Source organism: Mus musculus, chromosome 4, assembly GCF_000001635.26.
Source record: "Mus musculus strain C57BL/6J chromosome 4, GRCm38.p6 C57BL/6J".
NCBI classification, from domain to species: domain Eukaryota; kingdom Metazoa; phylum Chordata; class Mammalia; order Rodentia; family Muridae; genus Mus; species Mus musculus.
Genome location: NC_000070.6, coordinates 137,988,048 through 138,013,161, shown reverse-complemented (window position 1 = coordinate 138,013,161; position 25,114 = coordinate 137,988,048). Strand labels below are relative to the sequence as shown.

The 25,114-nt window shown below is 47.8% G+C and overlaps 1 protein-coding gene across 56 annotated transcripts in view; it reads right to left on the bottom strand.

Moving 5' to 3' along the window:
* Eif4g3 (eukaryotic translation initiation factor 4 gamma, 3) overlaps positions 1-21,383 on the bottom strand; it is a 215,308-nt gene extending 193,925 nt beyond the window's left edge. For 26 of the 56 annotated variants that reach the window (XM_006538789.4, XM_006538788.4, XM_030253480.1 and 23 more), the window contains exons 1-2: positions 19,535-21,383; positions 19,018-19,180 (exon numbers count right to left, since the gene is read on the bottom strand). Coding sequence is in view for 19 of the 56 variants with exons in the window: in XM_017320161.2 (XP_017175650.1) it covers positions 19,018-19,214 (197 nt within the window). In the remaining 37 variants the exon portion in view is untranslated. Of the gene's footprint in view, positions 1-15,104; positions 15,338-18,585 lie in introns of those variants that run through there. The other 30 variants (XM_017320161.2, XM_006538775.4, XM_006538770.4 and 27 more) reach the window with 10 other exon arrangements.
* Positions 21,384-25,114: the final 3,731 nt, after the last annotated feature.

Genomic DNA, 25,114 nt, shown 5'->3' with positions numbered 1-25,114 from the left:
CCACAAGCAGCCACACAAGGGAGCATCCCCGCACACGCTCACATGAAGGGAAGAAGGAGAAAGAGGGATGCAGGCCTCATAGTTCTCCCACAGCTTCCTCATCTTCGGTTCCCAAGCCACAGCAGAGTCCGGAGAACCTTCGCCCTTCCCGGCCCCACCACCGTCTGCCACCACAGACTGTCTTCCCACCCTTCCACCTCACACAGCCGTCCCACCTCATTTGCAAACACCTTCCGTTATGTCCACTTACTAAAGGAACTTCAAGTCCAACATTTCCTACACTGAATCTACCTGCACTCTCTCTAAATAAGGGGCTGGCGAGATGGCTCAGTGGTTAAGAGTGCCGACTGCTCTTACGAAGGTTCCGAGTTCAAATCCCAGCATGGTGGCTCACAACCATCTGTAACGAAATCTGATGGCCCTCTTCTGGAGTATCTGAGGACAGCTACAGTGTACTTACATATAATAAATAAATCTTTTAAAAATAAATAAATAAATAAGAACATAATCAAATCCTGCCTTCAAACGCTAGGAGTAGGGACAGGAGCACCAGCTCCGCGGTACAGCACTCATTGACTGACCATGCAGAGGACCTAGGGTCTGTTCCCAGCACCCACACCGTGCTTCACAGACCTTCCTTAACTCCAGGTCCTGGGGACGCAATGCCCTCTTCTGACCTCTGCAGCCATTAGGCAGGCACGAAGTACATACATGACAGCCAAACACTCATACACATAAAAGAAATCTAAACAACAGCAGCAAAAAACCTCCCACCTACTAGGGCAGCAAAGCACAGATTACACAACCAGACGGGCCCCTCGCATGACACCGTCAATGCTCCCACTATTGGGTCTTCTGACCACAGCACTCACCATACACCATTCTCTAACTGCTGAGCAAGACTCTGAAGGCTCGTGACACTTCGCTCGACTGTGGACAGCCTTCCTCTTAACTAAACCCTAGTCCTGTCCTCTAGCTCTCAATGATTTGCAAGGCTCAGCGCTACCAACTCTCCTTGCAGCAAACACCTCAAATGTCTCAACTCTCTTTTGATACACAGGAGGCAGCGTTTGCTTTCGCACCTCCTTAAGCAGTAAGTACAAGCTGTTATTTAAGAGACCCTTTGTTGCCTTTGTTCACTGAGTCAAAAAAACGAGCATGCGCCAACTAAGCATCCAGCACTGCTAGTGTAATTCCTAGTACCAAACAACGGCCAGAAGACCCAGAAATGCCAGGCAGACGCCTCAAGTACAAGTGGAGATGGATTAATGAAACCCATCCAATTGTCTATCTAGGATCTCTGTATGAGATGGACACAGTACATGTGCTGCCACTGCGCCCCACCACCACCACACACCACACACACACAGGCACACACACAGGCACACACAGTGCACTCACGAACACAGATGGGTGGGAGGTATCTCTTCCATTATCCTATTTGATTAATTATAACCCTTTGAAAAGGAGACACGAACCCCCCTCCCTGTGTTAGATATGGTAAGTCAGAGCCTCTCAACAGTGACAGGCCTCACCCAAGCTCACACAGCTTCAGAATCCATCTTAACCTTTATTATTTCAGAGCTTTAAGGTGGGTTTATTTTGGTTTGGTTTATTTTGGTTTGGTTTCGTTTCAGTTTTTTCAAGACAGAGGTTCTCTGTTTAACCTTGACTATCCTAGAACTCACTGTTAGGCTAGGATGGCCTCGAATTTATCTGCCTCTGCTTCCAGTGTGCTGGGATTAAAGGCATGTGCCAGCACCATACCTGGCAATTAAAGTATATTTATCATCGTCATCATCGTCACAGTCATCAATTTTCATATGCATTGGTGTTTAACCTGAATGTATGAATGTATAAGGCTATCAGACCCTCTGAAACTAGTTAGACAGTTGTGAGCTGCCATGTGGATGTTAGAAATTGAACCCTGAGCCCTAGTCCTCTGGAAGAACAGCCACCACCACCAACATCATCATGTGAACAGGTATTTTGCCTACATGTGAACCACATGCACACCTGTGCCCTGAGAGGTCAGAAGAGGGCATCAGATATCCTGGGACTGAATTGTAGGCCACTATGTGCTGGGAATCAAACCCTGGTCCTCTGGAAGAGCATCCAGTGTGCTTAACTGCTGAGCCACCTCTCCAGCCACAGATTAAAATATTTTGAGAGTTCAAAAATGGTGGCGCACGCCTTTAATCCCAGCACTTGGGAGGCAGAGGCAGGAGGATTTCTGAGTTCGAGGCCAGCCTGGTCTACAAAGAGAGTTCCAGGGCAGCCAGGGCTACAGAGAAACCCTGTCTCGGAAAAAAAAAATATATATATATATATACATATGTATATATGTATGTATATATATATATATATATATTGCATAGCTATCAAGATGGGTCATTCAGTCAACCTGACTTCAATCCCAAAGACCCACATGGTAGGAGTGAACCAACACCAAATGTTGGCCTCTCATGCACACTCACGCTCACACACACTCACATACTCACACACACACACTTGCTCATACACAAGCTCACACACACACACATAATCACACACACAGACTCACACTCAGGCTCACACACAAATATATGTAAACAAGTGTGATTTTTAAAAACTATTAATACTGTTTGCCTGAATACTTAATTGCACAAATGAGAAAAAAGCTACTACAGACATGAAAGTCCCATAAAAGTTAAAAGAACTGTAAGTTAATACGTAATTAATGAATGAAATTGTTTCTCTCCACCCTCTCTTTTTTACTAGTCCTTTTAATGTAGGACATCTGTCCACACAGGCAGGCTTGTGTCTAGAGTGGAAAAGGCCAATGACAGACACCTTAGCTCATTGTGCAATGCGCTTGACCATGCACAGACACAGGCCAACCAAGACTGTCATTGGGTAAGGATGACAGCTGTGAGGTTTCTACCATTGAAGTTTTCTTTTCTTTCTTTGGTTTTTCAAGACAGGGTTTCCCTGTGTGGCCCTGGCTGTCCTGGAACTCACTCTGAGGATCAGAGTGGCCTTGAACTCAGAGATCTGCCTGCTTCTACCTCCTGAGTGCTGGGCCTAAAAAGGCATGCACCACCACCCTGCCTCAGTTTTCATTTTAAAAGGAACTCTGTGGAGCTGGAGAGATGGCTCAGCAGGTAACAGCTTGCCATTTCTCTAGTAGACTCCAGTTTGGCTTCGAGCAGCCAAAATTGGGATGCGTCCAACAGCCTAGAACTCCTGTCCCTGGAGATGCAATATTCTGTGGACACCCACACTGCACTCACATTCCCAGAGATACACAGGCACACACAAGTAAACAACAACTTATACAAGGAGTTCTGTACAGTTATGACAAATCTTCCCCCACAATCTATGAAGTACTTTTAAGCAGTTTGAATACATATGACTTCACTGAAGAAGTGCTACTTCAGGTAATATCTGAGCTGACTTTAAAATTCTCCAATTCTAAGAATTTAATAGGAAAACCAAAAATTCAATGTAAAAACTCCAACAACTTAGGCTACAGAGCTCTCAAGACTCATCAGGAGCTTCCATGTACGCTCCTCACACCAGCACCGGGTCTTTTGAAGCTGTAGTAAATATACATCAGGGCTGGAGAGATGGCTCAGCTGTTAAGAGCACTGACTGCTCTTCTAGAGGTCCTGAGCTCAAATCCCAACAACCACATGGTGGCTCACAAGCATCTGTAATGGGATCCAATGCTCTCTTCTGGGATGTCTGAAGACAGCAGCAGTGTACTCACATACATAAAAAAATAAATTAATTAAAAAACCACTATTAGCTGGGCATGGTGGCGCACGCCTTTGATCCCAGCGCTTGTGAGGGAGAGACAGGCGGATTTCTGAGTTCAAGGCCAGCCTGGTCTACAAAGTGAGTTCCAGGACAGCCTGGGCTATACAGAGAAACCCTGTCTCAAAACAAACAAACAAACAAAAGATATCCGTTATTTTCTAGAAAGAATGTATTCCTGGGGAAAGAAATTCTGAGGGTAACATGACACAGTGCTGTGATCCCAGCACATAATCCCAGCACTCAAGACAAGGTAGGATTCGTGCTTGAGGCCAGCCAGGGCTACCTTAGCAAGTTCAAGGCCAGCCTAGGCTGTTCAGTGAGCTCTCTTTGGCAGCACACACTAAAACCTGAGCGATACAAGGCAACATGGCCTCTGCACAGGATGACACACAAATTATATATTTTCCCATTAGCATGCGCAATCAAGAAACAATGTAATTCTCTTGAGGAAAACTCGCTGAGCGAACACTAACCTGTGTGGCCAGCCTAGCAACACACTGCGCTCCAGGACAGTCTGGCTGCAGAGCAAAACCTCCCCTCCAAGTTAAACACACAACATCCAGCTGTCAGGCCGGAAGTTCAGCCTGCTGCATGGTCTAGCCCTCCACAGTATTCACATGGGCTGCTAGTCCACAGCCTAGTACAGAGGGACAGGAAGAAAGAAATGGCTTTAGAAATGAAGGAATTGGGCTGGAGAGATGGCTCAGAGGTTAAACACTGACTGCTCTCCTGAGGTCCTGAGTTCAAATCCCGGCAACCACATGATGGCTCATAACCATCAGTAATGAGATCTGACTCCCCCTTCTGGTGTGTCTGAAGACAGCTACAGTGTACTTACATATAATAATAAATAAATCTTTTTTTTTTTTTTTTTTTTCTGAGACAGGGTTTTTCTATGTAGCCCTGGCTGTGTCCTGGAACTCACTCTGTAGACCAGGCTGACCTCGAACTCAGAGATCCTCTTGCCTCTGCCTCCGGCATGCTGGGATTAAAGGCGTGCGCCACTACGCCTGGCATAAATCAAAGAAAGAAAGAAAGAAAGAAAGAAAGAAAGAAAGAAAGAAGGAAGGAAGGAAGGAAGGAAGGAAGGAAGGAAGGAAGGAAGGAAGGAAGGAAGGAAGGAAGAAAGAAAGAAAGAAAGAAAGAAAGAAAGAAAGAAAGAAAGAAAGAAAGAAAGAAAGAAAGAAAGAAAGAAAAGAGAGAAAAGAGAGAAAAGAGAGAAAAGAGAGAGAGAGAGAGAGAGAGAGAGAAAGAAAGAAAGAGAAAGAGAAAGAGAAAGAGAAAGAGAAAGAGAAAGAGAAAGAGAAAGAGAAAGAGAAAGAGAAAGAGAAAGAGAAAGAGAAAGAGAAAGAGAAAGAGAAAGGAAAGGAAAGGAAAGGAAAGGAAAGGAAAGAAAAGAAAAGAAAAGAAAAGAAAAGAAAAGAAAAGAAAAGAAAGCCTAAAACTCCAAACATCCATTTGCTCGGGAGACATAGAGGAAGAAAAATAAAATATAGAACCACTCCATACTTGAAAGGAAGACTCTAGCCCAGCACGGTCTCCCAATGACTCTGAACTTCGACCTTCCTGCCTGCCTGCCTTCCCCAGTCACTGCCACAACCAACTTACATGGTGCTGGGGTTCAGACTCAGGGCCTTGTCATCCTAGGCAAGCAACCTAGCACATACGCTTCACTCCCAGCCTTTCAGTAGTATTTTTACATTTACAAGTCAGCAGAGTAAGACGAATAATTTAGGAAGTTAATTCTCAAAGTACAATTTTCTCCTTTAAACGCTGTAGGTAAAAATCCCCTAAGAGAAAAATCAAACGCCCCAATGAACTCCAAAAGTATACTACAGGGTTTGGGGCAGTGGGCGAGTCAGTAATAAAAAACCAGGCTTGGCCTCTCACATCTGTTTACATCTGTCGGAGACAGGCAGCCCCTGGAGTCTTGTGAATCTCCCTGCAGGTGCAGTCCTAGAACCTGTCTCACTAGGTAAGGTGAAAGGTGACTGAGGAGGACACACAATGTTAACCTCTGGTCTCCGTGGACTCACACACGCATAAGGTAAGGTGTAGATGACCTAAAACAAACTCCCACTAACATCCCTGAAAACAACTCTAACAAGAGCCTGCCTGCACAGAGCTCAGTGCTTAAGAGCACTTAGTGGTCATCCAGAGGACCAGAGTTTCAGTTCCTAGAACCATGTGTTGGCAGCCTAACACACACACACACACACACACACACACACACACTCGGTTTTAAAAAGAGGATCATCAATCAGGTGGGGTTTTTTTTCCATTTGGTTTGTTTTTTTGGCTTTGGTATTTCAAGACAGGGTCTCTCAGTATAGCCCTGGCTATCCTGGGACCCGCTGTAGACCAGGCTGGTTTTGAACTTAGATATCCACCTGCCTCTGCCTCCCCAGCGCTGGGATTAAAGGAGTGAGCCACCACCTCCTTATTATTTTTTTAATACATTTTTAAAGATTTATGCATTTATTTTATGAATATGAGCACACTGTAACTATCTTCAGACACACCAGAAGAGGGCATCAGATCCCATTGTGAGCTACCATGTGGTTGCTGGGAATTGAACTCATGACCTTTGGAAAAGCAGTCAGTGCTCTTAACTACTAAGCCCCTTATTAATTTCTTGCTCTTAGTAACTGTACTACGGTTATATAAGATGCTAAGATTAACAAAGTGGGTACAGGATATAAAGTAAAGTCAAGGAGACCCTCCTACTATGTCAGCTAATTTTGTCCAAGTCAAAAATTAGTTTCTGGCTAGACAGATGGCTCAACAGGTAAAGAAAGCTCTTACATCAAGCAAGTATGAGGACTGAGCTCAGTTCTCAGAACCCACACGGGGGCTCTCATGAGGAAAGGGGCAGAGACAGGAGGTCCCAGACCAGCCTGCCCAACACAGAGCTCTGTTCTCCCAACAAGCTGGAAGGCAAGACCCCTAAGGCTGTTTTCCAGCCTCCACCCGTGGATCATGGACATGCACACCAGAACTCACACAAATAAACATATACCATATAATAATAATAAACAAAACTAGTATGTGGGCTCTGTCTTATGAATGCCTGCAAGCTAGAAGAGGACACCAGATCTCATCATAGATGGTTCTGAGATTCCATGTGGTTGCTGAGAATTGAACTCAGGACCTCTGGAAGGGCAGCCACTGTACTTAACCACTAAACCACTCCTCAATAGTTCTTTTAAAAACAAGGAGTTGACAAGAACTTGCTCCTCCTTAAGTTCATATGCAAATGCCACACACCTTTACAGTAACACACTGAGAAAGAGCATGAAGCCCTCCAGGTCTCTAAGTTCTAAAACAGACACTAGGTGGGGTAAACATAGACTCTGCCATCCAAACCAGGAGCGTAACAGAAAAGGAAGGTCACCCAGTCAGCTAGGTCATCATCAATGTTACAAAAGCTCTCCAATCACTAAGGATCTACATAAACACAATGCTTAGGCCAAAAACAAAAGCAACAACAACAACAAAAGTGCTTTCCCCTCTAAGACTCAGAAGCAAAGGGAAGATGGAGGCAGACCACTGAATCCAAAAACCCAGAATTCCCTTCCAACTTAAAGGGGTTAGAGCCGGGTGGTGGCGGCGCACACCTTTAATCCCAGCACTTGGGAGGCAGAGGCAGGCGGATTTCTGAGTTCGAGGCCAGCCTGATCTACAAAGTGAGTTCCAGGACAGCCAGGGCTATACAGAGAAACCCTGCCTCGAAAAACAAACAAGCAAACAAACAAAAGAACAGAAAAAAAGAAAAACCAAAAAAAAAAAAAAAGAAAAGAAAACTTTACCTTCATTTTTTTTCTTATTTGGATGTGTATATGCACAAACCAGGTGTGGATGGGTACTCAGAAGCCAGAAGTGGGTGTAGGGTCTGCTGAAGCTGGAATTATAGGCAGTTTTGAGCTTAAGGACCCTCTTAGCCACTGAGCCACCTCCCCAGACACTCTTTGTAACTTTTTTTTTTTTAAGAATGACAAGAGCCTAACATAGCCCTCTTCTTAGATACTTCTTCCAGCAGCGGATGGAAACAGATGCAGAGACACACAGCCAAACACTAGATGAAGCCCGGGGAGTCCTGTGGAAGAGTAGGCAGAGGACTGGGTGAGCCAGAGGGGTCTAAGACACCACAAGAAGATCTTCAGAGTAAACTACCCTGGGTTAGTTAACCACGGGGGCTCACAGAGACTGAACCAACCAAAGAGCATGCAGGGGCTGGACCTACGCTCCCTATACAGAGGTGCAGCTTTGTCTCCATGTGGGTCCCCTAACAACTGCACCAGGGGCTGTCTCTGCCTTTGGATATCTCTTTCCCCTAACTGGGCTACTGTGTCTGGCCTCGGTGGGGAGAGGACAGCCTAGAGGCTGGGACTGGGAGAGGAGGGAATGGGGATAGGGTGGTCAGGGTGTCTGGTCAGAATGTAAAGGGAATGAATAAAGAAGTCAAGAATGAAATCACAGAGTGTCCATACCAACAGTCAGCTCCAGGCAAACTCCACCACTCACTACAACATGAAGGGTCAAGTACTCATGTCAGCTCTACAAACAGCAGTTACCTCAGGAAGTTGAACTTGTTCAAGTTCTATTTCTGAAAGATCGACAATGTAATATTGAGAGTATTAGCTACCTCGAATAAGCCTCAAGAATTCAACAATTTACCGGGCGTGGCGGCGCACGCCTTTAATCCCAGCACTTGGGAGGCAGAGGCAAGTGGATTTCTGAGTTCGAGGCCAGCCTGGTCTACAGAGTGAGTTCCAGGACAGCCAGGGCTACACAGAGAAACCCTGTCTCGAAAAACCAAAAAAAAAAGCAAAATAAAAAAGCAAAAAAAAAAAAAGTAAGCAAGAAAGGTGCCATGACACACACACACCTTCAACCCTGGCACAAAAGCAGTGGAGGCAGGCAGATGGAGTCTGAGTCCAGACTAGTGGATGTAGCAAGTCCCAGGCCAGGCCAGGGTACAAAGGTTAACCATGGCTCACATAAATAAGTAAAGGGGGGGGGTAGTTACAAGGGGGGGCAACATGGCAGCTCAGTGAGTTAAATAGGCTTCCATGCAGGCCTGGCAACCTCAGCTCAACCGCCAGAACCCTGTCAAACGCAGAGGAGGGGGACAACTCCCGGAAGTTATCCTTCGACACACACATACTTTTTGTGGTGGAAGGAGGGGGGCTGGGCAGTAGAGATGGCTCTGCTGATGTTAACCCTGGAGCTCTTACAGAGCGGCGCTCCCAGCACCCATGTCCAGCAGCAGCTCTCAGCCACCTCTCCCTTCAGCTCTAAGGGACTCAAGCCCTGCCCTGTGCTCGCACTCATGCACACACTCCCACAAGACACACACCAACCAACTTTTTTAAAAAACGGTTACGGAGATGGCACCCTGACTAAAACTGTATGTTGTGTAAGCGTGAGGATCTGAGTTTAAATTCCTGGAACGCACATAAAAGCATTTACACACAAAGCCAAGAGTGGTCACACTCATGCGTGCAACCCTAGTACTGTGGGGAGCCGAGCAGGACTGCTGTGACTTTCTGGTCACAAGCTTCTCTGGTTCCCATGTGTACACAGATGCACACATACCACACACAACACAAAGAAAAAACTAAAACATGCTGGGCAGCGGTGGTGCATGCCTTTAATCCCAGCACTCCGGAGGCAGAGGCAGGTGGATCTCTGAGTTCAAGGCCAGCCTGGTCTACTGAGTGAGTTCCAGGACAGCCAGGGCTACACAGAGAAACCCTGTCTCGAAAAACCAATAAATAAATAGATGGATAGATAGATAGATAGATAGATAGATAGATAGATAGATAGATAGATAGATAGATAAAACATTTCAAAACCTGAGGGTTACACATAGTCCAGTGTAAAAACCCTTACCTAGTATATACAAGGCCCGGCCTAATCTTTTGTGGGAGGGCAGGAACAGGAGGCCGAGGAGAATTAACATGCTGACACAGGTGAAACCTAACTTCTTCCTACTCATCCCAAGCCCTCAGAAGCCAGCTCCACTTTCTCGAGCATTCCACCAGCAGAATCTGATGCTCTGAGCACTCACACAGGACTCTGAGGACCCAGGATACACTGTTTATTCACAGTGGTCAAAACTGTGAAGTCATTTCTCTGTGCACAGCCAGAGCCTGACCCTCTTTTCTTTATATTCCGCTTTACATTCAAACTGGTTTTTTCTTTTTTGGGGGGAGTTTGGGGGGCAGTGCTTTTCTGTAATAGTGTCTCATGCAACCCAGACAGGCTATCTACTTACTACATAGGCAATATTCAGTTTGAACTTCTAATCCTCTGGTGTCCTCCTCCCACACCCAGCTCGTGTGTGTGTGTGTGTGTGTGTGTGTGTTTGTGTGTGTGTGTGTGTGTGTGTGTGTGTGTGTGTGTGTGTACATGCGCATGCACAGGACAAAGAAAGTAAAAGGACAGCCTGTGGAAGCCAGTTCCCCACCACATGGGTCCCCATGATCAAACTCAGCCGGGATTTAGTAGCAAAGTCCCACCCCCACCGACTTCTGGCCAATCCTCAGGTTTTTTCTATTCTGTTTCCAGGCCTAGCAAAGCCTGGAGGCCTGCAGTGTCTCACCCTTCCTACAGGATCGCTTTCAAAGCTGGATTCTCAGGGCTTTAGAGCCCCTGATTAATTTTCTCTTCCCACCAAGTTTCACACCGCCGTCTCCTTTAACTCCTGTCTCCACCTCAGCTCTGCCTCCCTAACCCACTAGATCCACTAGATCCACTAGATCCCTTGGAAGCCTTCACTCTTTTCATCAGTAACACTTCCTGAAACCAGGTTGTACATTAAGGCGAAGTAGGTCATGGCGGCTAGAGGTTGGGGCAGGAGGATCACCATGAGTTGGAAGCCAACCACCTAGACTACATATCAAAGTCCTATTTCAGCAATACCAAGAAAGAAGCCCAGTGTGGTGTGGTGTGGGGTGGTGTGGTGGCACACGCCTCTAACCCCAGCACTTGGCTGCATAGGACAGAGGCAGGCAGATGATCTCTGTGAGTTCGAGGCCAGCCTGGTCTATAGACTGAGTTCTAGGACAGCCAGGGCTACACAGTGAGACTTTAATTTCAAAAACCAAACAAAAAACAAAGGTAAATAGTAAAAAGGAAGAAAAAGAAAAATATAAAACTATAGATAACCTAGCCTTATTTTCCAAAAACCTAATGGAAGTTGAGCCTATTGGAATTAGCTCCTGATTAGCCGGCTCTCCTGTGCTCTGACAGGTATGCAAGCCTGAAACTGGTACACTAAGAAGTCACAAGAGCCTGGGCCAGGAGCTCAGTGGCCACCCTCTACACAACCCCTCTAGAAGCCAGGCGCGAGGTGGCCCACACAGGAATCCCAGCACTACAGGCGAAAGCAGAAGCCGACTCTGCCCATACCCAAAACATGAAACCCTTCTGGAACTGAACTTTGCTTAGAGACTGGAAGGAAGTTATCCCAAGCCGAGGTCTAACACCACAGGGCGGAGGGTTGAAGAGATCATGTGACAAGACACATACATGTATTTCATTTTTATCTCTCTCTCTCTCTCTCTCTCTCTCTCTCTCTCATCTTTTTCCATTTTCTGCTAAAGCCCAGGCACACTGACACTGCCTTTCATCCCCGCACTTGGGAGGCAGAGGCAGCAGCTCTCCGTAAGTTCAAGGCCAGCCTGGTCTACTCAGTAAGCTCCTAATGTTACCTGAGTATGACGAGCCAGTTTTAAACCTGACTGCAGATGTCGGTCCTGTGGCTTCCATGACACCCCAGTCCTCACCCCCAATATCGAACCCTCAAACCCCAGTTAGCCACTTCAGTTGTATAAACCAGGTCAGCACTATTCCACAACAAAGGAAATCACAATTTCCAAGTTGATCGTGTATCAGTACAAAAAGAATTTCAGGGGGCCGGTGAGATGGCTCAGTGAGTAAGAGCACTCGACTGCTCTTCCAAAGGTCCGGAGTTCAAATCCCAGCAACCACATGGTGGCTCACAACCATCTGTGATGAGATCTGACTCCCTCTTCTGGAGTGTCTGAAGACAGCTACAGTGTACTTACATATAATAAATAAATAAATCTAAAAAAAAAAAAAAAAAAAAAAGAATTTCAGGACATCCCTGAATGCTGAAAGTGAGTTAAGACGCCAAGCACATTACTATAACTAAGCACTAGTTTAGGTCCTGGCAAGCCCACCATGAACAGGACAGGCGACACACCTGCCTCTGTGGCGTTTACATTCCAGCAATAAACACTATCGTCCTGAGAGTCAGGAAGCACACGGGGCTCAAAATACACAAAGAAGCTACTAGTTAATAAAGGTCACAAAAACCTGACGAGTTTCAAATGCACTTAAAATAGACTGAACTGTCTCCAATTTCAGCTGAGGCTACAGGAGAGCGAAACGCTTCTCCTGGCTGGCAGCAAGCCAAAGAACGGGAAGTCATTTGAGAATCAGAAGTCGCATGGGATCCTGCGGTATTTCATCCACACAATCTCAGCTGTGCTTCAGCACTGCTCAAGCAGTCTGCTGGGCTAACAATCAGGAAATCCTTTTGTACTGTATTAGCTCAAAATCCCATCCCCAAGGAAAAGCAAGTCTCATCACAAGAGTTATTCCAGAACCCACTCTCCCTCATACCTCAGAGCCAAGTTATCACTGCCTGTTGTCACTGATGGTGGCAACTTTATTTCATGCTCTCAAACCATGCCACAGCCAACTTCATACAGTCTAGAGCATGATGTCACAGAGACATTTCAGTCTCTGGCTAAATCTAGTAGGAAGCCCTAACCGAGCAAGCTATCTTCCTTTGGTTCCATGTTAGCATTCTTGAAAGATCAATATGCTGCCACAGAAACACACTACTATCCATCCAGCAGGCACACAGAGAGATACCATTAACTGGTCCAATTAAGCCCCATGCTATCCTGAAATTGCTAAACACACCTCAAAGCACATCTTCAAAATCCCAAACCCTTGGGAGTCAAGGTCACCGGGAAAAAGGAAACTAGATGTCCCTAGTATCTAATGTGACTGCCCCAATACAACACTTCTATAGAATGGAAAAGCCCAGAGATCGCCCAGGAGAACACCCGGGAAAACCAAGGTCAGACTACACAAGACCTTGACTCAAAAATAAATGAATTAACACAAGCCGGGCAGTGGTGGCGCACGCCTTTAATCCCAGCACTTGGGAGGCAGAGGCAGGCGGATTTCTGAGTTCGAGGCCAGCCTGGTCTACAGAGTGAGTTCCAGGACAGCCAGGGCTACAGAGAAACCCTGTCTCGAAAAACCAAAAAAGAACAAACACAATCCCTGCCTAATTCACACCCCACACTTCCGAATACTATCAAGCTCAATCTTGTCTTTTAAGGTGAACAGAAATTATTTCAAAGTCTATTATCAAAAGGACAATGGCCTTTTGTAAGGATTTATTTTAAATCTATTACTATTTTATGTACTGGGCACCATGGATCTGAGGCCTATGGAGGTCAGGAGAGAGTATGGATCCCCAGGAACTTAAGTGACAAAGTGACAGACAGCTGTGAGCGCTCATGAGTGCTAGGACTACATCCTGGCTCCACACAAGAACAGCCAGGGCTCTTAGCCACTGAGCCATAGCTGCAGCCCCAAAAAGGACAACGGGCTTATGGGGTTAAATGGGGTTAATCTGCTCATACTGTCACGCACAAGACACTCTGAATCTCTAACGATTACATTTTTTATGGTGCTTCCTCTAGGCTCCCCACAACTTGGGGAGAGGCAGACATAAAAGCAAAACCCAGCTGGCGGGACAGCTCTCGAACATGGATTACTCTTTGTTGCAGGATATTTGATCACTCTGTGAACCCAGAGATTGTGTTGTTTACAGGGGTGGGGAGTGGGGGTAACCTTTCTAGCTATGGTGTGGCTCAGCCCTTAGCACCCAACTTTAATCCCTCTAGCTAGAATACAGACAGGCCCTTAGTACAAACGTTTAATCTCAAACAAGGAAGGTAAAGTTACTTTGTAGAAAGAAGCAACCATGCTTAAAAGAAATGTCAAACTGAGTGGCAGACAAAGTGATGAATCAGAGAAAGATTTAACAGAATAGGATCTGCCCAACCCTCAGGAGGGAGGGGGCAGGGAAGTTACCGAGAGAGCAGTGCAGAGAGGGGAGAGGGGCAGTTTTACCAGGACAGGCATACAGAGAAAGGTTGAAGAGAGAACAAGCTATGTCCAAGTGAAGACAAGATGAGCCAGAGAATGAGAAGGAGCCAGAAGATCAGAACAGATTGCTAGAGTTAGCATGAGGTCAAACTAACTCAGGAGAGAAAGAAGCAAGATTGAATTAGCATGGAGAGGAGTTTTGAGCCAGAACAGCTGAGCTGAACCAGTCAGCCAGTGCTCATAAAGAACTAGAAAGGGTGAGCTTATTCAATAAGTTTCAGAGGCTGGAAACATTCTAGGCCTAGATGAGATTGTACAGAGGCTAGAAGCTACCAGGACTAGGCCTAGGTTAGCAGACGAAGGTAGTAAGCCTCGGAGAAAAAGTTAGCTTGACAACTCATGGCTCTAACTTGCTCAGACCTTAACTCCCCCCACCCAGATGCATCATAAACTTCAATACAGAAAAGCAACCTGAGGCTGCTTAAACTCCCAGGTGCAACTGCGGATGCGCTCTAACTCGGCACCTGGGAAGGCTCTCCCTCTTCATCCCCCTTTTTGCTATCTCCCTTTCTCCCTCGTATAAGGATCTGCCTTCAAACATTTGTTTGATTTGGCTTGGTTTGAGACACGGTCTCATAGTGTAGCCTGACTCCAGATCTGCCTGCTTCTGCCTCCGAGCACTCAAGATTTGACAATTTCTTGAGGGAGTGGCTTAAGAGAGCTGAGCTGCTGGCCAAGCACAACAGCCTCAGAATGCCAGCTGCTAGCTATAATGGTACTCTGCTGGAGGCCTTGCTGACTCTGGGACAAGCAGAGACCCGAGCTAAATCCATCAGAGGACCTCCATGTTCTTAGGCTCAGTGAGGGGAAGACAGCCTACTTGTCTAGCAGTATGCTGTTGTGAACTACTTCAAACCCTAGACACCATGGCTGTGTTCTACAGTACTTGGCATGGCTTCTCTCAAATGCAGCAGAGTTCTGACTTCCTCCCAGGCCCACACACATCCAGCCAAGTAAGAAGGCCACCACCGGCCACTAGTCTGCTCACACACCACCTTTCACAGGCACAGGAGACCCTGGAAATGTAACTAACTTCCCTGCATATCAGTACCCTTGTCTGTGAAACAGACAACACCTACCTTATTAGAGGCCTTGGAAAACTTAAATAGAATCCTGCATGTATGACATCTAGCAGCAGATACTGAAAATGAATATTATCCAGATCTAGTTATCAGAGAGGGAAATAAAAAAAAAGAGAGTGAAAATTACACACTTCACCACTTCAGACCAGCTTAATGTCCATGGAAGAGAAGATTTAAAAAGGAAAAAAAAAGGGGGGTGGGACAACAGGAGTATTGCAAAGATAGAAAGAACACTCTTTTTTTTTTTCTTTTTTTTTTTTTTTTTTTTTTTTTGAGACAGGGTTTCTCTGTGTAGCCCTGGCTGTCCTGGAACTCACTCTGTAGACCAGGCTGGTCTCGAACTCAGAAATCCGCCTGTCGGGCTGGTGAGATGGCTCAGTGGGTAAGAGCACCCGACTGCTCTTCCGAAGGTCCGGAGTTCAAATCCCAGCAACCACATGGTGGCTCACAACCATCTGTAACAAGATCTGACGCCCTCTTCTGGAGTGTCTGAGGACAGCTACAGTGTACTTACATATAATAAATAAATAAATCTTAAAAAAAAAAAAAAAAAAGAAATCCGCCTGTCTCTGCCTCCCAAGGGCTGGGATTAAAGGTGTGCGCCACCACCGCCTGGCTGAAAGAACACTCTTGACAAAGGAGCCAGAGACACAAGTCCTCTTCTGGTTGACACAGGTCTCTAGTTCTGTTTCTAAAAAGAACCTACTCTGTCTCACTGGCTTTTACTGGTTGCCCCCAAACAGTAAGATGATTCACCAGAAATGTGTCAGTAGCCCTGAATCACACCCTGTTAGGAATACTGTATTCCTAACATATGGGAAAAACTTTCTGCTCAAATGGGCACATAACTCTAGTTTATTCATCCAGAATTTTCTGTAAGGTGGGCAGCAGTCTCAATATAAAGATATGGGATGTTAATGGGGAACCCAGGAACCCTCTGAAAAACTTCAGCATGACAGTTTTTTATGAAAACGTCAGTTATTTTGTCAGCCAGAGAAAGGATGACCACTGTCAATATTCTCAACAGAGTCACCTCAACCTCAACGGGGAAGCTGAGCCAAGCACACCGCAAGACAAATATTCTCAAGCTGTGACTTCACCAAGCACAAGTTTCCAGCGGGTTTGTTAAGAAACTCTCAGCATACTCTCCTTGCGTTTACAACTGTTCATGTTAGCTTTCTGTCTCCTTCCAGGCCTGCCATCCCATCTCCCCCTCAGCTAGAGACCAGCCATTGACTATTTCCAATCAGTGTGGCCATTTCTCCTTCAAGTGGCTGGGGGGAGGGGGGGGGGAAGGTTGTCCTGCAGTGCAAATCTGATGCCTGCTTCCAGCTTCAAGTTTACATGCAATTCCTGTGTTTTCAACACACCTTGCATTTCGACGAACACGTGAACACTCAGTACGAATGAAGGACACCTGGCCATGCAACGCCTTCCAACACATTTTCTAATACACTGCTTAAGCTAACTAATTTGCAGCAACTGTACCCACACACACCCTGTAAGGCAGTGGAGTTAAGCCATGGGAAGAGCCAACGCCAGCTCTGTGCTCTAACTCCAAGTGCTTCAACGGCACTGACTTACTGCACGCAGGTGTCTGCATAAAACCCAAATTCCCACATGCCCTGCAGTTTGAAAAGCAGAGTTGCTCTACTGGGTTTCTGACCTCTTCCAGTACCAGGTGACAACATTTTCCCGCTGCTGCGTTCTGAGCCGGCCGTAGCCCACGCTTCCTTTACTATCTCGATAGATGCTTATTTAGCTGTGCGATCTTGCCGGAGTAAAGCAGGAATTGTAGAATACATCAAGTATAAAATGTCAGCCGCCATGACATGGGGCAAAATAGAACCTCCAAGCAGCACGGCTGGCTCCAAGGTTGCCATGAAGGGTTTAGAATAATCTTCTCTGCAGAGAACACCTTATTCCTTCCTGTTTCCCAACTGCATCTTCCTTCTATTTTAAAGAAAAGATAAAAATCTAACTGGAGGTCCAACCACGACTTCCAAGTTGTAACCAGCTTCAAGTTTTTCCAGTCCTTCAGCTGTGAGCTCTAAGGAGCAAAAGCATACTTGGGATACTCAGCACCCCCGCTCTGTATCCAATGAAGCCACCAACTTCACCAAGCGCTGTCACGTACAACACTATGATCCCTTACTTGCTGGTCTGTCTGTCTGTCCAGAACACACAGTGTGCAATCCCTCTGGTTAACTCCCTAACAGCTTAAAGAGGCAGGTAAGGAACAACTCACTTGGTCCGGAGACAGAAACCTACCAACACAGACAGACCATCAAGAAAAACAACCCTAAAATTAGAACGGAATTCGAAGCAAGTATGAAAGTGAAGCTAGGTAGACTGAAGCGACCCAATTCTACCCCGAAGCAGGCTGAACGGCCGACCTGCTCCTTCACAGGCCAATAGCTGCGCATGTGGGTCAGAAGCAACTGGGTTCTCCATGAACACGCAACATTCTCAGCCGCGAGCAAGCGAGAAACTGAACAGAACTGGGCAGGGTCAGAACATTATGAAATCACTCCACACATAGCACTGGAGCACTAAGATGTGGACTAACAATATGTAAAGAACACAGAAAGAACGCTGGACAGAAAACAAACAATGACCTGAGGTGACCCAAGAAGGGGAAGTGTTTTTCCCTTCTCAAAGTAATTGATACAGACAAGAATCAAACTACACAGAAATGACTAGCCCCAACACCACTTACAAGTCAAACACAAGAACCACACAGCACTGGGAACATCCAAAAATCATTTGTCCATTTTTCACAAGTCCAAGGATGGGGGGTGGGGGCGGGGGAGATGATGAAATGTTATTCTCAGATAGGTAACAACACCTCTGCTTGCCCATCGATGGTAACGCACACCTTTAATCCCAGCATTCAGGAGGCAGAGGCAGGCGGATCTCTTGAGTTCAAGGGCAGCTTGGTCTACAGAGCAAGTTCTAGGGCAGCCAGGGCTACACAGAGAAACCCAGTGGGGATCCAAAGGAGTATCACCTTCCTTTACTCCATAGGAGCTGTGAATTCGACGTTTTATTCTGACTTAAATACCAGGTACCAAGATTTTTCAATCAAAGCTGCCCCAACTTCTATACCATGAAATTAAGACACATTCAAAACTAAGACCCTTCCTTGGGAGCCCTGGTACCCTCCAGACACCACCCTACGGAGCAGCAAACTTACTAAAGCCCTTTAAAAAAGATATACAGCGTTAACACCAGTCTTAGAAGAAGTGAGACTTCTGGGGGTACTGGGTAATGTGAGTTAACTTCCTCTTCCTTTAGAAAGGTCAAAGACAGGGAAGCGCCCAGTGTAACATTTCCTCCTTAGCCGGCTCCACCACAAGCCACAACACAACTCTAATTGCTTAAAAAAATAAAATACGATAAAATAAAATAAAACAAAACACTAGCGGGGGGGGGTGCTTTTTGTACACTTGCAGTAAAGACTGAAGACCCAACTTACCTCAGGAATGAGCTGATTCGTTTCCAACAGAAAATTTAGCAATAAACTTTGCTATGAATCCTAAATAATAATTAGAGAGGCTACCGAGCCCCGCAGAAGGCAGGGCCTCCCAACAGTCAGAAAAGCCTTGCCCGCAGGGCTGGTCCTAGGCACCAGCAAATTCTGCCCAAGAAAGGGGAGGGAGCAGCCAAGGGCAGGGTTCCCCCCAGATCCACAAGAGCTGCAGAGGCACGGCCCGGTGGAGCTAGTAGTGTTCACGGTACCGCAGAGGGTCCCGGGGTCCCCAGCAATGCTGTCACCGGTGCACCCCAAAAGCTCGGGTCAAGCCGGGAGCAGAGCGGCTGCCCGTCCCTTTTCTGGCCGGGCTATGACGGCAGGCAAGGAGGTTCCCACCGAGGGTCGCTCTGGACCGCCGGAAGGTGAAAAGGATACTGTTGGGGCGCCGGGGTCTGGAGGGCCCTGATGTTCGGGTGAGGAGGGGCCGCCGCTGCCGCTACTGCCGCCGCCGCCGCCGCTGCCGCCGGATGAGGAGGCGGTACCGCCGCCGCCGCCGCCGCTCCGGTGCCGGGTCCGGTTCCTGCTGCAGCCGCTGAGCCTGATTTCAGAGCCGGTTTCTGCGGTAAACTCATGGCAAAGCGAAGCCACCAACCCCCCCAGAGCGGGACCGGGCGCGCCGGGGTGCAGGGGCCGGGGGCAGCGGAGGGGCGGGATGGGGGCAGACCCGGGGAGGCGGCGGGAGCGGGGGGCCGGGGGGAGGCTGGGAGGAGGAGGAGGAGGGGGCCGGGACCGGTCACACACGCCCTCCGCCGCCGCCGCCTCCGCCGCCGCCGCCGCGGGCAGCAGCAGCCGCCCCGCGGGCCAGCACCACCGGCTGCCGGTCTCCGTGACAACGCGACCCCGGGGAGGGGGGGGCCGGACCCGGCAGGGGCAGGAGGCGGAGAGACCGGACCTTTCACGGCAATATCCTCATGGGCCGGCGGCGGGGGGTCTCTGTCCCCCTCCCCGGGGGAAGCGGCGCCCTTCTCGGTAGCGGGGCTCGGGCGATGCGGACGGATTTTCTTCACTCAACGAGCAGAGCATCCAACATGGCGCTGCGGCCGCCTCCAGCAGTCCGGCAGGACGGCCGCTCGGAGCTTTTCGGCCCTTTTCGGAAGGACTCGGCAGACCGAGGGTGGCAAGCTCTCTCGGCTATTTCCGGAGACCGCGAGCGGCCGGGCTTCTTCGGGAGCGCTCGGGAGCGCCTTCGGCCGCTGTTCGGGAACGCCGCAGGAGCTGACACTCTTTCTCGGGAAAGATCGGTGATCCGGGACGGCTGAGGATCTCCGCGGCGCGGTGCGGAGCTGAGGGAGAGACCGAAGGGCACGTCTGTAGGGAGAGAGCTCAGCCTCGAAGAACAATAGTAACGGCACCCGAGGCCGCGGTCCGTCGAGACCTGCCAAGCAAGCGTCGAGAGGCGGCGGAGCGGAAAAACCGAGGCGCTGCGGAGGGAACCGCTAAGCCAGAGCACAAACCGACAGTTAGGAACCCGCCCGCCTCAAGGACTTATTAACATAACAGATGCCACTCGCCGGCCCTTGACGTCGCCAGCCATGGGCATTATGTCGACACGTCGTCCTCAGATGCCCAAAGTGCGAAATGGAACGAGGAGCCCCATTTTGCAGAGGAGGCCCCGGAGAAGAAAAGTGACTGCCCCAAGGTCGCCTGGCTGGGAAGGGATGGAGCGGATTCAGAAACGGGATCCCACCTTCTCTAGGATGAACCTTACCCTTCTAGGATGCAAAATGGCCTGCCTTGCCAGAAACTGACCCTAAGCTCTGTAGAGTGGATATCTTCCCACAGTCTTCCCCAAGACTGGAGGGGCCTTTGACTACAACCTGTAGTCGGCTGCCCATCTTCTTTTGCTTGGCTAACTCCTGTGGATAAGGTCTCCTCCCCCCACATCCATTCACACTTTGCACACCACACCTGCGCCCCTCAATAGAGGCATTGTCCCCAGGACACAGTAACATTGACAGAAAAGGAGTCGCAGACACCTCCGAACTGTGCAGATATGGAGTACTGCATTAGCTCATATAATCCCAAGAAATAGGTAAATACCTATTCTTACAAATGAAGACTCTGGGGTCCAAAGAAGTTTAGCTATCATCTACACTATTAAAAAAAAATTTTTTTTGAGGCAGCTCAAAGCTGACAGGAGACTTTGCCAAGGTCACATGACCAACGTGGACAGAGGTAAAATTAGTGTCCTGTGTCCTGTGTGCTTGAGTTGCAAACGTTAGGACCCAAGTGCAGACTCCAGAATTCACTCAGGAAAAGTCTGGTGTGCGAGAGGTGTATACAGTCCCAGCATTGAGGTGAAGACCAACAGTTCCCTGAGGCTCACTGGTCACAGCCCACTCCATCTGATGAGTTCCAGGCCAGTGAGAGACCCTGTCTCCAGAATAAAAGGTGACAGCACCAGAAGAAGACACCTGAGGTTGTCCCCTGGTCGCCATACACATGAACATACAAACAAGATTAGTGTCCTGACTCCTGCTACATTGGTGGGTTTCAGAGTTGGGGTGGTCGTTGGTTTCTCTGGGTTTGTTGGCTTGCTTGCTTCTTTTTGAGAGAGTCTTAAGTAGCTCAGGCTAGCCTCATCTCTCCACGTGCCTGAGGATAACCTTGAACTCCTGCTTGTCTTGCCTCTACCCTCCAAGTACTAGAATTATAGGCACTCACCACCGGGCCCTTAAAAAAAAAAAAAAAAAAAAAGCTTTACATGTAGTGGGTGACAACCCCTGGGAGCCCCAGATGTTCTCTGTAGGCTAAAAGCTAGGTGGCAGGCTCCCCCATTGCCTCATTGCCTCTAGCTACCTGAGCCTCCACTGCATTAGAAGGAAAGCCGCCTTCCATCTCTTGACCAGGCACAACAGCTACTTCCTACTCTGGCATCCTCCACCATATGAAAATTTGTTATACCAGGTTACTTAAGTGTGGATTTTCCACTCCTCTTCAGGCTTGACTAACTCCAGGAAAGACTCCCAAGTGGTCCTTTCTCGGCCCCTGGAGTCTCATTTCAGATTCTGAGAACCTGAGTCTCGGGCATCTTTATCCCAATCAAAATCTGTTCCCAGCAGAAAGATCCGACTTCCCCGTTTACTCTCCGCTGATAACAGATTGATAATTGCCTAATTGTTATTCTTTTCTGAGCTAGCTTCCTTTTTTATCTTAATAATAGCTACAAGCATCATGCAATTAGTATGTGCCGGGGGGCCTTTGCTAAACATTTTGCGAGCATTATCAACCTCAAACAGGACAGATCCTGGGCAAAATAATGTTAAAGTCTAGATAAGATTCTGACCTCAGGCAATCAAGCAGGAGGAGCTGGGAGAACAGAGTCAAAGAGACAGGCTCTCTCCATTCACCCAAAAGCACGACCTTAGGGCCAGGGCTGTAGATCAGCAGTTGAACAATTATCCTCTGTTCACTCCTTGCAAAGCTGACCCTGCAGTCACGGTTGAGTGCTCACCTACACTTGTATTTGAGTACAGAAATCCGACCCTTCTAGACACACCCACATCCTACAGAGCAGCAAACACTAAACACCTACTATGTGTAGACACCTTTCATAGGTTAACTCATCCCCCCTGACAGCACTGGAAAATTCGTGGTACACCTCATTCACCCACAAAGAACTTAAGACTCAAGGACATCCAAAGGCAATCTGTATGACATCTAAGAGGAAGGCCTGGGCTTCGAACCCAAGGACCTTTCAGACACCTTGCCCTCAGCATAGCAACCCTATCATCAAACATAGACACTGGCAAGAAAATCTGATCTGGGGCTGAAGAGAAGGCTCACAGGTTATGAATACTGGCTGCTCTCCCAGAGGACCCCTGTTCAATTCCCAGTCCACGGGGCAGCTCACGCCTTTGAAACTCCAGTTCCAAGGGATATGATGCCCTCTCCTGGCCTCCTTGGGAACTAGACACGTACATGCACAGATAATAGGTAAAACACCCTTATACATAAAAACATTTAAATATCTGATTTCAGCACCTTGTCCACTAAGCTCTCCATGATGGTGTCAAAACAGCTTAATAGGTGAAAGCCCCTGCTGTCAGGCCTGATGGCCTAAGACTCCCCAGGCCCCACTCGTGGAATGAAGGTAGCAGAAGCAGGCCAGTGTGTGTGGTGAGAGCTTAGTTGCCAAGAGATTAAAGTGGCTACTAAGGTTAAAAGAAGAGCCCCAGAGCTGGGCCACAGTGATGCATGCCTTTAATTCCAGCAGAGACAGGCAGATCTCTGTGAATTTGAGATCACCCTGGTCCATATAGTGAGTTCCAGGACAGCCAGAGCTAAAACAGAGAAACCCTGTCTCAAAAAGGAAGAAAGAAAGGAAAAAAAAAAAGAGCCTGGTTTATTAAAGGATCTTGGATTTAGGCTAAATCTTGAAGGCATTTGGTAGTAGAAGGAGGAATTCACAGTATTCAATTCATGAAAGGCTCTTATTTTTATTAAATAGTGGGGAAGGAGGAGTTATGTGTTTATGAATGCTGATACCCACGGAGACCAGAAGAAGAGACCAACTCCCCTGGTGCTGGAGTTAACAGGCTTTCGTGAAGCCACCTTACCTTAGTGCTGGGAATTGAACTCAGGGCTTCTGAGTTCATAAGCTGTACACACTCTCTACCACGGAGCAGTCTCTCCAGCCCCTAGAGAACATTTTTAATCTCCGTGAGCCTAAGTTTTCCTCCTCTGTGAAACCCGCTCCACCTCCTGGGGTTTGGGGAATAACAGGGAACACTTACCCAGGGATTCCCTGGCACACAGTAATTTTTTTTGGTACACTTTACCCATTATGATTCATTTCTGCAGAGACATTTCATTGCCCTTTAAAAATCCCTCTGATGTGGCAAGCACTCAGATGGGCTATGAAATTTGAATGACTTAATTGTAAATTGCCAGAGGATTTTATGTTACCCCACAGGAATCCAGACAACCCAAGGCCTCACCACATAGAGAGCAGGGCCAGAATATCCTAGAACACGCACAGCGCATGCCCATGAGGAGTGCGGTCGCTTTGGGCGGCTGTCTGCTATACCCAGAGCCCACAGCAACCTGTGGCAAAAACCTGAATTCCCTATGAGCTGAAAGTACACTCATGGATACTCTCAGGGCATTGCTACATTGCTGCTGGAGTAAGTGTGAACTGGTACTGGGCTCAGAGGGCCCTTACATTTCTTTTTGCTTTTTTCTCTTCCTCCTCCTCCTCTTCCTCCCCTCCTCTTCCTCCCTTCCTCTTCCTTCTCCTCTTCCTCCTCCTCCTCTTCTTCCTCCTCTTCCTCCTCCTCTCCTTCCTCCTCCTCCTCCTCCTCCTTTTTTGATGCAGGCTCTCCCTGTGTTATCCAGGCTTCCCCTCTAACTCCTGTACCCCAGCAATTCTTCTGTCTCAACCTTGTAAGTAAATGGGACCAAAGCCCCCTCCCCACACGTCCCGCCCGTACGTTCTAGAAGCCTTCCTTCTTTCCTTCCTCTTCTTTCCTGCTCTCCTCCCCAGTGTTGTGGTAAACCCAGGACCTCATGCATAGAAGGCAAACTACCAGGGACCTACAACACCAGCTCTGATTAATTTCCCCCTCCCATCCATTTTTGGTTTTTGAAACAGAGTCTCATTCTGTGAGCCCAGGCTGGCCAATTCCTTTCTTTAGCCCAGGCTGACCTCTAACTCAAGATCATCCTCCTGTGCTGGGATCACAGGGCACAGCCAATACACATGGTTCCTTCTTCTATTGATGTAATTTGTTCTGTTGGTGGCTTCTGTTGTTGTTAGTTTGTTTGTTCGTTTGTTTTGGAGATGGTATTACTATGAGACAGGCTACAAATTGACAGTTCTCAAGCTTCAGCTCCTAAATGTTGCAATTATGAGAGAGAGAGAGAGAGAGAGAGAGAGAGAGAGAGAGTGTGTGTGTGTGTGTGTACAAGTAAAAGCCACTATGTCCATGGAGGCCGGAGGTCAACATCAGGTATCTTCTATTGCTCTCTACTTATTTTTTGAGACAGGGTCTTTCACTGAACTTGGAGCTTACCATTTCAAAAGGCCAGCAGGCCAACAATCCCCCAGCTCTGCCTGTCTCCACCCCATCCCCCACCACTGTCCAGGACCATTCAATGAATGCAGATAAGATCCAGAGTCAGGCTCTTATGCCCACACCGTACTTTCCTTTCACTTATTGGTCCCCACAGCGCCTTCATTCCTCCTTGCCCCTCCCCCAGCTGGGTCTTACCGAGTAGCCCAGGCTGGCCTCAGACTCCAGAGAGCTGGGGCTCACAGGTTCACCCATCATCCCTGGCTCCAGTCTGACTTTTTTATTTCCAAAGAGGACTAGCCTCTTTTCTCTCTCTCTCTCTCTCTCTCTCTCTCTCTCTCTCTCTCTCTCTCCCTCTCTCTCTCTCTCTCTCTCTCTCAGATTTATTTATTTATTTATTTATTTATTTCATGTATGTGTATACACTGTGGCTGTCTTCAGATGTCTTCTGGTGAAGA